The sequence below is a fragment of the Thalassophryne amazonica genome, chromosome 22, assembly GCF_902500255.1.
Source record: "Thalassophryne amazonica chromosome 22, fThaAma1.1, whole genome shotgun sequence".
Classification (NCBI taxonomy): Eukaryota; Metazoa; Chordata; class Actinopteri; order Batrachoidiformes; family Batrachoididae; genus Thalassophryne; species Thalassophryne amazonica.
Window position 1 is genome coordinate 34251180 of NC_047124.1, and position 12459 is coordinate 34263638.

Here is a 12459-nt window from a genome sequence, read left to right on the forward strand (position 1 = left end):
GAGAGAGAGAGAGAGAGAGAGAGAGAGAGAACTTGAGCAGCCCTGCCACCTTTCTCCTTGTAATGTGGAGTTGTAACAGGAAAGGCATCCAGCAGAAAACGTGCCAAAATTCAACATGCAGGTCCACCTTTGACCTGTTGTGGTGACCCTGAGTGAAAAACAAAGGAGCAGCTGAAGGGACTTACTTGTTTATATATATATATATATATATATATATATATATTTTTTTTTTTTACTACTACTTTGGTTGTACACGGGACATCGGACTTCAACAGGAGTCAAAGCACAAAACAAAATAAACTGTAATAATTAAACAGTAAATTCCAATAATAAAAAGTACACAACAACAATACACAAAAATACCAAATTAAAGAGCTGATGAGAAATAAATGGTGTGACTTTGGGTTTGACTCTTTAAGAGTCACATTTAACAGGTGTAACTTATAATTCAGTCTGTATTTTCTACACAGATCACTGATTTGATTTCACTGGTTATTTATAAATTAATTAAATATCAAGCGCAAAAAAGTAGTTAGTACTCTGAGTACATTATTTTTCAGAGAAATTTCAAATAGATAAGTCACAGGACCTCCCAAAGTATGAAGAAAACCATGACTTATACTCCAGGAAAATACAATAGTTTCTGAGAAGAGTTCTTTCAACTAAAGTACTTTTTAGCACTCAAACATTTACTTGTAAATGAGTATTATTTCAGCAATGTAACAGTACTTGTACTTAAGTTTCCAGAACTCTTTCTACCTCTGCTCAGAGCTTTGTGTGTGTTCCAGACCACAGCAGGACACAGCGCCCTCTGCTGGACCTGAACCTGAACCCAGCTTGGTGTCTCTGAAGAGTGACAGGTCTATGAGACGTCTCGATGATTTCAAAGGACAACGAGCGTCTACTGGACAGAAGTGAGCTCTTACTGACACTAAAATCTGACTGTGTTCATGTTTTCAACATTATTCATCCTCTGAATTTTAGCATAAATAGGAGTTTTCTTTAATTAATAATGTAACACACACACACACACACACACACACACACACACACACACACACACACACACACACACACACACACACACACACACACACACACACACACACACACACACACACACACACACACACACACACACACACACACAGGTCCATGAAGCTTGACTGTGCAATAATCAAACACATGAATCTGTGCACACAGTTTACAAAACTTCCATCTTCCGTACAAATCGGAGACCAAAACTCTTTGACGAGACACAAAGGAGCAACCTGCTCAGCTCGCCGCTCTCACTGGAGCAACAACATATAGAATTTGTCTCTTGCTAATCCAAACATTCCAATCATATCTTTCTGAACTCTTCCTCATCAAACGCCTTCATATCAATGTTTACAATGTGCTTGAGCGATAACAGGTGAAGTTGCTCATAAACTTTAAGTTTCTTAAATATTTATTACGGCCACTTTTAAAACCTCAGTTATCTTGATAATTTTATTACTGGTAAATTTTAGAATTGATTTAGATGAGATATTCTCATTATCTCACAGGAATTTATCACAATTATGTGGGAACTACTTTTTACGCAGGAATTGATCAAGCACTTTGACGAATAATGCGCGTACTAACACAAAATATGCCCTGTGCAGTAGTTCGGCCAAAACGAGAGTGTCCACTTTTACATTGCCATAAGCTAAGCGAGTGGGACTCGTGAGAGTGTGACAAAGGAGAGATGGTTTCCACTGGAGGTTTAAAGGGTGGTTCAGAATGATCTGATCCTGACCAGCACATCACAGATATAGTTGGAGAGTTGGCGCTCTGTGCACATCAGTAAACATGGTCCCTGAAGATGTTCCCTTCTCAGGGAGCCATGTTGTTGTTGTCACATGTTGTGGTCAACACCTGTGACAGTATATGCTGATGTGTTGTATGGCTGGGGGGGCCTGGCTGCCTTTTTGTTTCTGTTTTTTGTCCTGTCTTTTGTTTTTCCTTCCAGGTGGCTTGCATTTGGGACTGAGTGGCTGTGTAGCTGAGTTTATCAGGACCTCACCCTGATCACCTGAGGCTGATCACCTGCGGCTCGTCAGGACTCACAGCTGTGGTGCATCTACATGGATTGGAACATGGTGGCATTTAAGACTGGAGTACACAGTGTGTATTTGCCAGAGACTCGACCTTGTGACCAGACGGGTGAGATCGTCGTCTCGGGAGCCATCTCATCATCAGTGGATGCAGAGAACGTCCAGGTTTGATGCATGGTCTGTGAAAGAGGAGGGGGTGAGGTCTCACGCTCGTCAGCACACTTCCTGAGGTACGTTAGATTTTGTGACTAACATTTATACAGTCAGTAAATGTGGTGTCCCTCACACCTTATTATATTGAGCTGTATGTTGGTCATGTAATCAGCTTCCTCTGCAGTGGAGTTTTGTGAACTGGGTGTTCCATGCCTGCAGGGTGGGAAGCTGATTAGTAATTAAGCCAGGAAGTGTTTGCTGTTTGTGCACCTTTGAGTGTTCTGTGTGTTGAGTGTGGACTCACATAATGATTCCTTCTTTCACAGACTCGGTTTGTCGCGGCCACCTGGGGGGTGTCGGCGGGGTCCTTGGGTCCGGGTTGGTTCTGGCTCCGGACCGTTGGCGCTGCTGGGAGCGCACCGCAAAACCACCACGCCAGACCGCGCACTTTTATATTTTTTCACAGCACTGTTATGTTCATTAAACTCTGTTATCCTTTGTACCGTGCTCTGCTTATTTTATACTGGGTCCTTCAAACGCTGGTCGGTTCTCCGGGCTGCGTCCGACACATAACAGTAGTCTCTGGCCAAACATCACGGACCCAGCAGTAGCAGAGACGGTAACGCGCCGGGAAGGCGGCAGCAGACGTTCAGAAGTTATCCGGATCAGTTGCGGGTGCTCTCCGCCCGGATGGTGCGCGTTGGAGAACCCATTACTGAATACTGACTTGAGCGCTCATGCAGCCGTGTTTCCTGTGTTTGTGCCTTATCCGTGGGTCGTGGTGGAGTGTGACTGGCGACGGCTTCGCGTCACACTTCGACCGGATAAGAGGTTTAAACGGGAGCTGCAGGAGTGTGTCTGTAATGGGTGAACGCGCACGGCGGAGCTCTGTGGCACGGGTCGCGGTGCTTCCTGTGTTACAGTCGTAGCCCCGTTTCCCTGGGTAATGATAGCTACTGCGTCTGTTGTGTCAGCTCCGGTGGTATTTAGTTGAATCACATTTTTGGTTGTGTGTTGCACACAGCTGCGCACAGAAAAGCAGCTCGTTTGTTTTCTCTGTCACCAAAGGGGTTTTTTCATTTTTAGCACTCTGGCTCCTGCTGTTGGTGACTGAGTCACATTACCGTCAAGCTCTTAAGTTGGAACAGGTGTGTTCAATTTGTTTGAGCTTGATGGTATAAATCACTTATTTGTTTTGTGTTAGTTCATTTTGTGTGGGTGTTTTTTCAGTTGGTTTTTGTGTGGGATTTTATTTTTTGTTTTCCACTATTAGGGTCTGGGGTTGTGACCCTGCAGCCTGTTTGGAGCAACAAAAAAGGACCCAAGCAACTTTATGTTAGTCTGTTAGTCTTTCTTTTTATTTCTTTTAGTTTCACCTCCCCAGGGTTTGATGGGACGGTCCCCTGGGGGGTGATGGGGGGTAATTGGGTTGTTTTTTCTTTTTTCTTTTTTTTTGTTTTGTTTTTTGTTATGCCCTCTCTTCTCCTCTGACTCCAGCCGGGTGAGCCGTAGAGTCGGCGTTGATGGAGTGGTGCAGTTTGGTTATGCTGGGCATTTCTCAGATAACCTCTGCACCTGGGAGGGGAGGGGGGGGGTTGGGGTATTTTCTTTTTGTTCCCTCTCTTCTCCTCTGGCTCCAGCCGTGTGAGCCGTAGTGTCGGCGTTGCTGGAGTGGTGCAGTTTGGTTATTCTGGGCGTTTCCCAGGTAACCTCTGCACCTGGGGGGGGGGGGGGTTGTTTGTTGATTCCCTCTTCCACCTCTGGCTTCAGTGCACCTTTGAGCCGTCTGCCATCGGCGTGGCTGAGGTTTGGGGCAGTGGGATATACCCGTAGCTGGTTTGGAAGTCGGAGGAGTGGTGCCGTTTTGTGCCGTCTGCCATAACCGCTGTTCCACTCCTCCCGGTTGACTTCTGGGGTATAGTCACGGTTGGTGACACTGGACATGCTTCCAGTTTCCACTGCGCCAAGGGGGTGGGGTTGGGGTTGTTTTGTTTGTATGTTTTTTTTTCTCCTTTTGTTTTTCCCCCCAGTTTCCGCCCTCAGGGTTTGACTGTGGTGTCCTCTGGGGAGGAAAGGGCTGTGGGTCCATCTAGCCATAGACGGTCGGGGCTGGGTCCGTTGGTCATGAGGGGAGGCGTCTCCTGGGGTTGATGGAATGGTCCTCTGGGAGGTGCTGGGAGTCCCCGTGGGTGACATTGGATCCCAGAGGGACCTCGGCTGTGGTTATTACTCCTGGAGCTGGCGGGATGTCCTCTAGGGGGTGTTGGTCCCTACATGTCGTTAGGGGGGGGGGGGTGTTAGTGTTTTTATTTGTTAGCTTAAGTTTGGGTTGTTTTTCTTCTCTCCCCTTCCCGGGGTTTGATGGAACGGTCCTCTGGGGAGGGGGGGGGGGGGGTGTTAGCATTTTTATTCGTAAGCTTAAGTTCGGGTTGTGTTTTTCTTTTCTCCTCTTCCCGGGGTTTGATGGGACGGTCCCCTGGGGAGGGGGGGGGGGGTTTGGTTGTTTGTGTTTGTCTTTTTTGTTTTATGACTAATCAGACTGTGAACATGGTTGGACAAAGGCTGACCGCACAGGTTCAAGAACTCCTGGCCACACCTGTGCTAATTGACTGATAGAAACAGGGGCAAAGATGCAGCCAGAGGAGAAGACATCAACCGTTCTGTTAGATGAAGATTCTGTTGGAAGATAAATGCGGATACGGTTTCCAGCCATGGTCCCTGGAGGGGGGTGTTTCTCCTGGGCCAGGTTTGTGTGGTCGCTGGGAGGCTTCCCGTGAGGGTGGGGTACTGTTGTATGGCTGGGGGGGCCTGGCTACCTTTTTGTTTCTGTTTTTTGTCCTGTCTTTTGTTTTTCCTTCCAGGTGGCTTGCATTTGGGACTGAGTGGCTGTGTAGCTGAGTTTATCAGGACCTCACCCTGATCACCTGAGGCTGATCACCTGCGGCTCGTCAGGACTCACAGCTGTGGTGCATCTACATGGATTGGAACATGCTGGCATTTAAGACTGGAGTACACAGTGTGTATTTGCCAGAGACTCGACCTTGTGACCAGACGGGTGAGATCGTCGTCTTGGGAGCCATCTCATCATCAGTGGATGCAGAGAACGTCCAGGTTTGATGCATGGTCTGTGAAAGAGGAGGGGGTGAGGTCTCACGCTCGTCAGCACACTTCCTGAGGTACGTTAGATTTTGTGACTAACATTTATACAGTCAGTAAATGTGGTGTCCCTCACACCTTATTATATTGAGCTGTATGTTGGTCATGTAATCAGCTTCCTCTGCAGTGGAGTTTTGTGAACTGGGTGTTCCATGCCTGCAGGGTGGGAAGCTGATTAGTAATTAAGCCAGGAAGTGTTTGCTGTTTGTGCACCTTTGAGTGTTCTCTCTGTGTGTTGAGTGTGGACTCACATAATGATTCCTTCTTTCACAGACTCGGTTTGTCGCGGCCACCTGGGGGGTGTCGGAGGGGTCCTTGGGTCCGGGTTGGTTCTGGCTCCGGACCGTTGGCGCTGCTGGGAGCGCACCGCAAAACCACCACGCCAGACCGCGCACTTTTATATTTTTTCACAGCACTGCTATGTTCATTAAACTCTGTTATCCTTTGTACCGTGCTCTGCTTATTTTATACTGGGTCCTTCAAACGCTGGTCGGTTCTCCGGGCTGCGTCCGACACATAACACTGATGGTTACGACACACTGTTGCCAGCAAGATCCCACATCTGATCTGAGAACAGAACAACCTCTGATACTGACTCACAGATTGTCCTGTTTAATAATAATTATGAACAACCTGCTCAGATTGTTGTGTGTGTGTGTAAAAACACATTAGAGAGCTACAGAATGAGTGATCATTCATTACCCGAGGCCATCAAATATGGCCACTGGGCGTTGCAAAGACTTTGTGTCTGTTTGTCTGTGCTCATCATGAGTCCAGTTACTGTCTTTAAACTCAGAGGGAACATTCTTTTTTTTTTTTGTTTTTTTTTTTTTAGTGGCAGGGGTGACGTCAGTCACAGTAGAGCGGCTCCATGACATCAGGTCTCTCTAAAACAGCTTAATTTATGTGTTTATATAAAAATAACAATATGTTTTGGAAGCAGCAGAGGCATCATGAATAGGTCTAAAAAGCATTATTTTCAAAGAGACGCATGGCTTTTTAGACACAGCAGAAGCATCGCATCAAAAAACGAGCTAAAGGGAAGCTTCTGCTGGGAGCGCGCATCACTGCTTGTCGACAGACTGCCACGGTCAAAGTTCAACCCAATCCAACTTTCGCCGCTCTGAGCTGTGACGTTGCTTCGCGCTGTCCAACAGGAATGAGGCATCAGGCCAAAACATGGAAGACTGCAGTGCAGAAACCACTGATCTGTATAACACAAGATCAGTGCAGAAACCACTGATCTGTATAACACAAGATCAGTGCAGAAACCACTCATCTGTCAAACACAAGATCAGTGCATAAACCACTGATCTGTATAACACAAGCTCAGTGCAGAAACCACTGATCTGTCAAACACAAGATCAGTGCAGAATCCATTGATCAGTATAACACAAGATCAGTGCAGAAACCACTGATCAGTATAACACAAGATCAGTGCAGAAACCACTGATCAGTATAACACAAGATCAGTGCAGAAACAACTGATCTGTATAACACAAGATCAGTGCAGAAACCACTGATCAGTATAACACAAGATCAGTGCAGAAACGTGTTACGGGACTGCTCCTTTATACAGAACAGCTTTCTGAAGAAAATCCTTGCAGATTTTTTTTAACCTCAAAATTAAATTCTGATTGCTGCAAAAAGTTTTGAACACTTAGAATTAAAATAGTAAAAAAAAAAATAAATAAATTCTTCATCTGTATATTAAAACCATAATTTACCTGTTATTTCAGATTAGATTATTTCTTGTTTAACATAAGGAACCTTGGACATTTATTTTTAGACAAATAAAATAGCATAGAAATGTGTACATTTTTAAGTCTGGTACATTATTCATATCTCATTTCAACCAGAAAAAAACAGACATTGCAAATAAATACAAATGTTTATTATAAATGCAACAGAAGATACTTTAACAATGACTGCAGTGTGATTATTAATGCAACATAAACCTACTGATATTTTTTAATTTTGTCATTTCAACATTCAGTTACGTCCTCGTTGACTATGTGATTGCTTTGAATGTTGCAATCAGGACAGAGCAATTTCTAAAATATGAATTTGACTATTCTCATGATTGTGAATGTTTTTAAATTATGCACAATCAGGGCGGGGCTTCTTCTACCTGTGCAAATGTCTTTTGACTGAACTTTGGACTTCATGGACATTTTTAATGATTCATTCATTTAATGTTAAAACATAAAATGAAACAGCAGGTGTTGGTTTGCTGAACTCTCAGGACATTTAACCAAAGTCTCTTCTGCAGCTTCGACCTCAAGTGGACTTTTTAAAGACACTTTTTCTTCGGCTTATACTAAAATATGAAATAGACGAAATGGGGCAAAATGGAGCCTAATAATCACGAAATAGCGGTAAAAAGTAAGGAAATGGAGCAGAATGACTCTAAATATCATTAAATATGATACAATTAATTATTCATTCATTCATTCATTCATCTTCTACCACTTAGTCCAATTAAGGGTCGCGGGGAGCTGGAGCCTATCCCAGCAGTCATAGAGTGCGAGGCGGGTTACACCCAGGACAGGACGCCAGTCGCAGGGCCACAAATAGACAAACAAATACAGACACACACACACACACACACACACACACACACACACACACACACACACACACACACACACACACACACACACACACACACACACACACACACACACACACACACACACAGCTATGGACAATTTTAAAGATTCCAATCCACCTAACCCACATGTCTTTGGATGTGGGAGAAAACCGGAGCACCTGGAGGAAACCCACGCAAACACGGGGAGAACATGCAAACTCCACACAGAAAGGCCACGGGAATTGAACCCACGACCTTTTCAATGCTGGCAACAGTGCTAAACACTAAGCCACAGTGCTGCCCCTTCAATTAATTACTTTTTAAAAATTGTTTTAAAGCGAAATGGAACAAAATGGGGACTGATAATCACGAAATGGGGGTAAAACGTAACAAAATGGAGCAGACTGACTCCAAATATGATTCAATTTATTGAATCACTTTATTTTTAAGCGAAATGGGACTGATAATAACGAAATGGCGTTAAATGTAGCGAAATGGGGCAGACTGACCCACTGACTGAAGTTTCATCTCTTGAACTCCAGATGGTGCACCTGCCCCTACGACATGTACTGAGCACATCTCATAAAAAAACAAAAGCTAAACAATTAAATAAAAGTAATTATTTGGAGTCAGTCTGAGTCAATCTGCTCCATTTCGTTACATTTTACCCCATTTCGTGATTATCAGTCCCCATTTCGCCCCATTTCATATTTTAGTATGGCCCATTTTTCTCCCATTTTGAAGAGCAGAGATGTTTTCTTCTAACTGGACTTCAGGTTTTGTCATCAGTTCATCACTTGAAGTTTTTGAAATGCGTCTGCACAGCAGATATTCCTGATTGTGGGACAAATAAAAATGATATCTTAAAATATAATGAAACACTAAACAGTTAAAATAATAAAAATTAAAAAAATGACAAAGGTTATTTAAAGTTGAGTTTTTATGGTCTCAGAATTAACAAAAACACAGCAGCTTTATTTGGTAAAAAAAAAGACTTATTTACAAGATAAAACGTTCACTCAGCTGACTGTGATTCTGCAGCTAAAAGGCTAAGCTAACGTTAGCTGAACATTAAACCTTCAGAAGTGCACGTCATAATTTATTTTAAATTATTCTCAACTCAGACAAATTTGCAGAAGTAAGATCCATTGCTTTAACTGGGTGTTTTATATATATATATAGATAGATAGATAGATAGATAGATAGATAGATAGATAGATAGATAGATAGATAGATAGATAGATAGATAGATAGATAGATAGATAGATAGATAGATAGATAGATAGATAGATAGATAGATAGATAGATAGATAGATAGATAGATAGATAGATAGATAGATAGATAGATAGATAGATAGATAGATAGATAGATAGATAGATAGATAGATAGATAGATCGATCAAACCTGAGCAATTTTTGTTCAAAACAAATATATGGCGGGACAACATCCAGCAGGAGTGTTGTCAAACTGGTTTGTACATTTGATTTTAGTCTGCAAGGCTCCTGGTTCAAACCCCAACCCTGCCATCTTCATCTTTGTCATGTGAAGTTGTGAGAGGAAAGGCATCCGGCATAAAACTTGTGCCAAAATTCAACATGCAGGTCTATCTTGGAGCTGCTGTGGCAACTCTGAGTGAAAACAAGGAAGCAGCCGAAGGGACTTTCTTGTTTTTTTTATATATACATATATTTTACTACTAGCTTGGGAGGAAATGAGACATCGGACTTCAACAGGAATCAAAGCACTAAACAAAATAAACTATAATCATAAATATAAACGTAAATGCCAATAATTAAATGTACACAACATCAATGCACAAAAATCCCAAATTAAAGAGCTGATGAAAAAATGGTGTGACTTTGGGTTTGACTCTTCAAGAGTCACATTTAACAGGTGTAACTTATACTCCAGTCTGTATTTTCTACACAGATCACTGATCTGATTTCACTGATAATTTATAACTAATTAAATATCAAGTACTAAACAGTCATTAGTACTCTGAGTACGTATTTTTTGCTGAAATGTTACACCAGATAAGTCACAGGACCTCCCAAATTAGAACGAAAACCATGACTTATAATCCAGGAAAATACCGTAGTTTTTGAGAAGAGTACTTTCAACAAAAGTACTTTTTAACACTCAAAGTTTTACTTGTAAATGAGTATTATTTCAGCAATGTAACAGTACTTGTACTTAAGTTTCCAGAACTCTTTCTACCTCTGCTCAGAGCTTTGTGTGTGTTCCAGACCACAGCAGGACACAGCGCCCTCTGCTGGACCTGAACCTGAACCCAGCTTGGTGTCTCTGAAGAGTGACAGGTCTATGAGACGTCTCGATGATTTCAAAGGACAACGAGCGTCTGCTGGACAGAAGTGAGCTCTTACTGACACTAAAATCTGACTGTGTTCATGTTTTCAACATTATTCATCCTCTGAATTTTAGCATAAATAGGAGTTTTCATTAATTAATTATGTAACACACTCTCTTCACTTCATTGTCGAGTAGAGCAGAGAAGAATTTTCTTTCAGCAAAACAGATCAAATCTAGTCTTGTATCTCAGATGTACCGTATTGCAATTTGTAACTAACCTTTTAAGTCGTTTTAAGAAAATCCTCCTCTGTTCCTCTTCATCATGAAGCTGTATAACTGGTGATACAAAATGCAAAGTTTGCACTGTGCACAGTTTCTCCAATCACAGCCACTTAAACCGAGATCTTCTTCTGGGTTGTCTGTGTGTCTTGGTGGCTTTCTTGTGGTGGCTTTCCACAAAACAGGTTTAAAATGTAACAAAATTGAACAGACTGATCCAGAATGACTCCAAATATGATTAAATATGATTCAATTAATTACTTTTATTTAATTATTTTTAAGCAAAATCAAGTGAAATGGGGACTGATAATTATAAAACGGGGGTAAAACGTAACAAAATGGAGCAGACTGACTCCAAATATGATTCAATTAATGGCTTTTATTTAATTATTTTTAAGCAAAATGGGACTGATAATAAAGAAATGGCGATTAAATGTAGCAAAATGGAGCAGACTGACCTACTGACTGAAGTTTCATCTCTTGAACTCGAGATGGTGCACCTGCCCTGACAACATGTACTGAGTGCATCTCACAAAAAAAGCTAAACAATTGAATAAAAGTAATTATTTTGAGTCAGTCTGGTTCAATCAGCTTCATTCTGTTATATTCTACCCCCCTTTCGTGAATATCAGTCCCAATTTTGCCCCATTTCATATTTTAGTATGGCCCATTTTTGTCCAATTGTGAAGAGCAGAGATGTTTTCTTCTAACTGGACTTCAGGTTTTAGTGTTCAGCTCATCACTTGAAGTTTTTGAAGTCTGTGTGCACAGTAGATATTCCTGATTGTGGGACAAATAAAAAAAAAAAAAATCTTAAAATATAATGAAACACTAAACAGTTAAATTAATAAAAAAAATGACAAAGGTTATTTAAATATGAGTTTTTATGGTCCCCGAATTAACAAAAACATGGCAGCTAAAAGCTAAACATAATAAACTATAATCATGAATATAAATGGTAAATGCCAATAATAAAAAGTTCACCACATCAATGCACAAAAATCCTAAATTAAAGAGATGATGAAAAAAATGGTGTGAGTTTGGGTTTGACTCTTCAAGAGTCACGTTTCACAGGTGTAACTTATACTCCAGTCTGTATTTTCTACACAGATCACTGATTTGATTTCACTGTTTATTTATAACTAATTAAATATCAAGTACTAAACAGTCATTAGTACTCTGAGTACGTATTTTTTCCTGAAATTGTTGTGTGGGCTGCTGAAGAGGAGGTACTGCTGGCCCACCACCACCAGAGGGCACCCTGCCTGGAGTGCGGGCTCCAGGCACCAGAGGGCGCTGCCGCCTCACAGGAGCAGCCGGGGTGACAGCTGACACTCATCACCTGTGACAGCTGTCACCACTCATCTGATCTGCATCGGTATATCAGCAAGACGTCATCTCCACCTCTTTGCCGAGATATCGTTCTACCTGAAAGGTAATATCCTCAGCCTGACTGCTTGATAGAAAGCCTTTTTGTTGTGATTTTTGTGAGTGATAACAGACTTTTTCTCCAACGAGAGGTGGAGGTAGCTTCCCTGCCGTGCAGATTGCTGGGTGCAGACGCACCCACGTTTAATTGTGTTTTTGTTCCTCGCCAGCAGTACCAGGTCCGACACGCGGAGGCAGTGGCCACCTGGGAGTTCGGGACTTGGCGGCTCCAGTATTCCCGGGGTCTGGTGGCGGAGGAAATCGTGTGGTTCCGGTTCTGCTTTGGACAGGCGTCTCCTATCTTCGAGCCTGCCCACACGACACCTTGTAATTTGACCTTTGATCTATTGTGGAATCTGTGGTGTTTGTTGTGCACGTTCGCAACAGTAAAGTGTTGTTATTTGACCTATTCTATTGTCCGTTCATTTGCGCCCCCTGTTGTGGGTCCGTGTACTTACACT

The 12459-nt window shown here is 42.3% G+C and overlaps 1 protein-coding gene across 4 annotated transcripts in view; it reads left to right on the plus strand.

The window, feature by feature from the left end:
- The first annotated feature begins 313 nt into the window (after positions 1-313).
- Positions 314-12459, plus strand: part of LOC117503794 (NACHT, LRR and PYD domains-containing protein 3-like) — a 354710-nt gene continuing 342564 nt past the window's right edge. For 2 of the 4 annotated variants that reach the window (XM_034163046.1, XM_034163047.1), the window contains exons 1-2: positions 314-914; positions 10228-10353. In XM_034163046.1, the coding sequence (XP_034018937.1) occupies positions 865-914; positions 10228-10353 (176 nt within the window). In that variant the 5' untranslated portion in view covers positions 314-864. The remainder of the gene's footprint in view (positions 915-10227; positions 10354-12459) is intronic. The other 2 variants (XM_034163048.1, XM_034163049.1) reach the window with 1 other exon arrangement.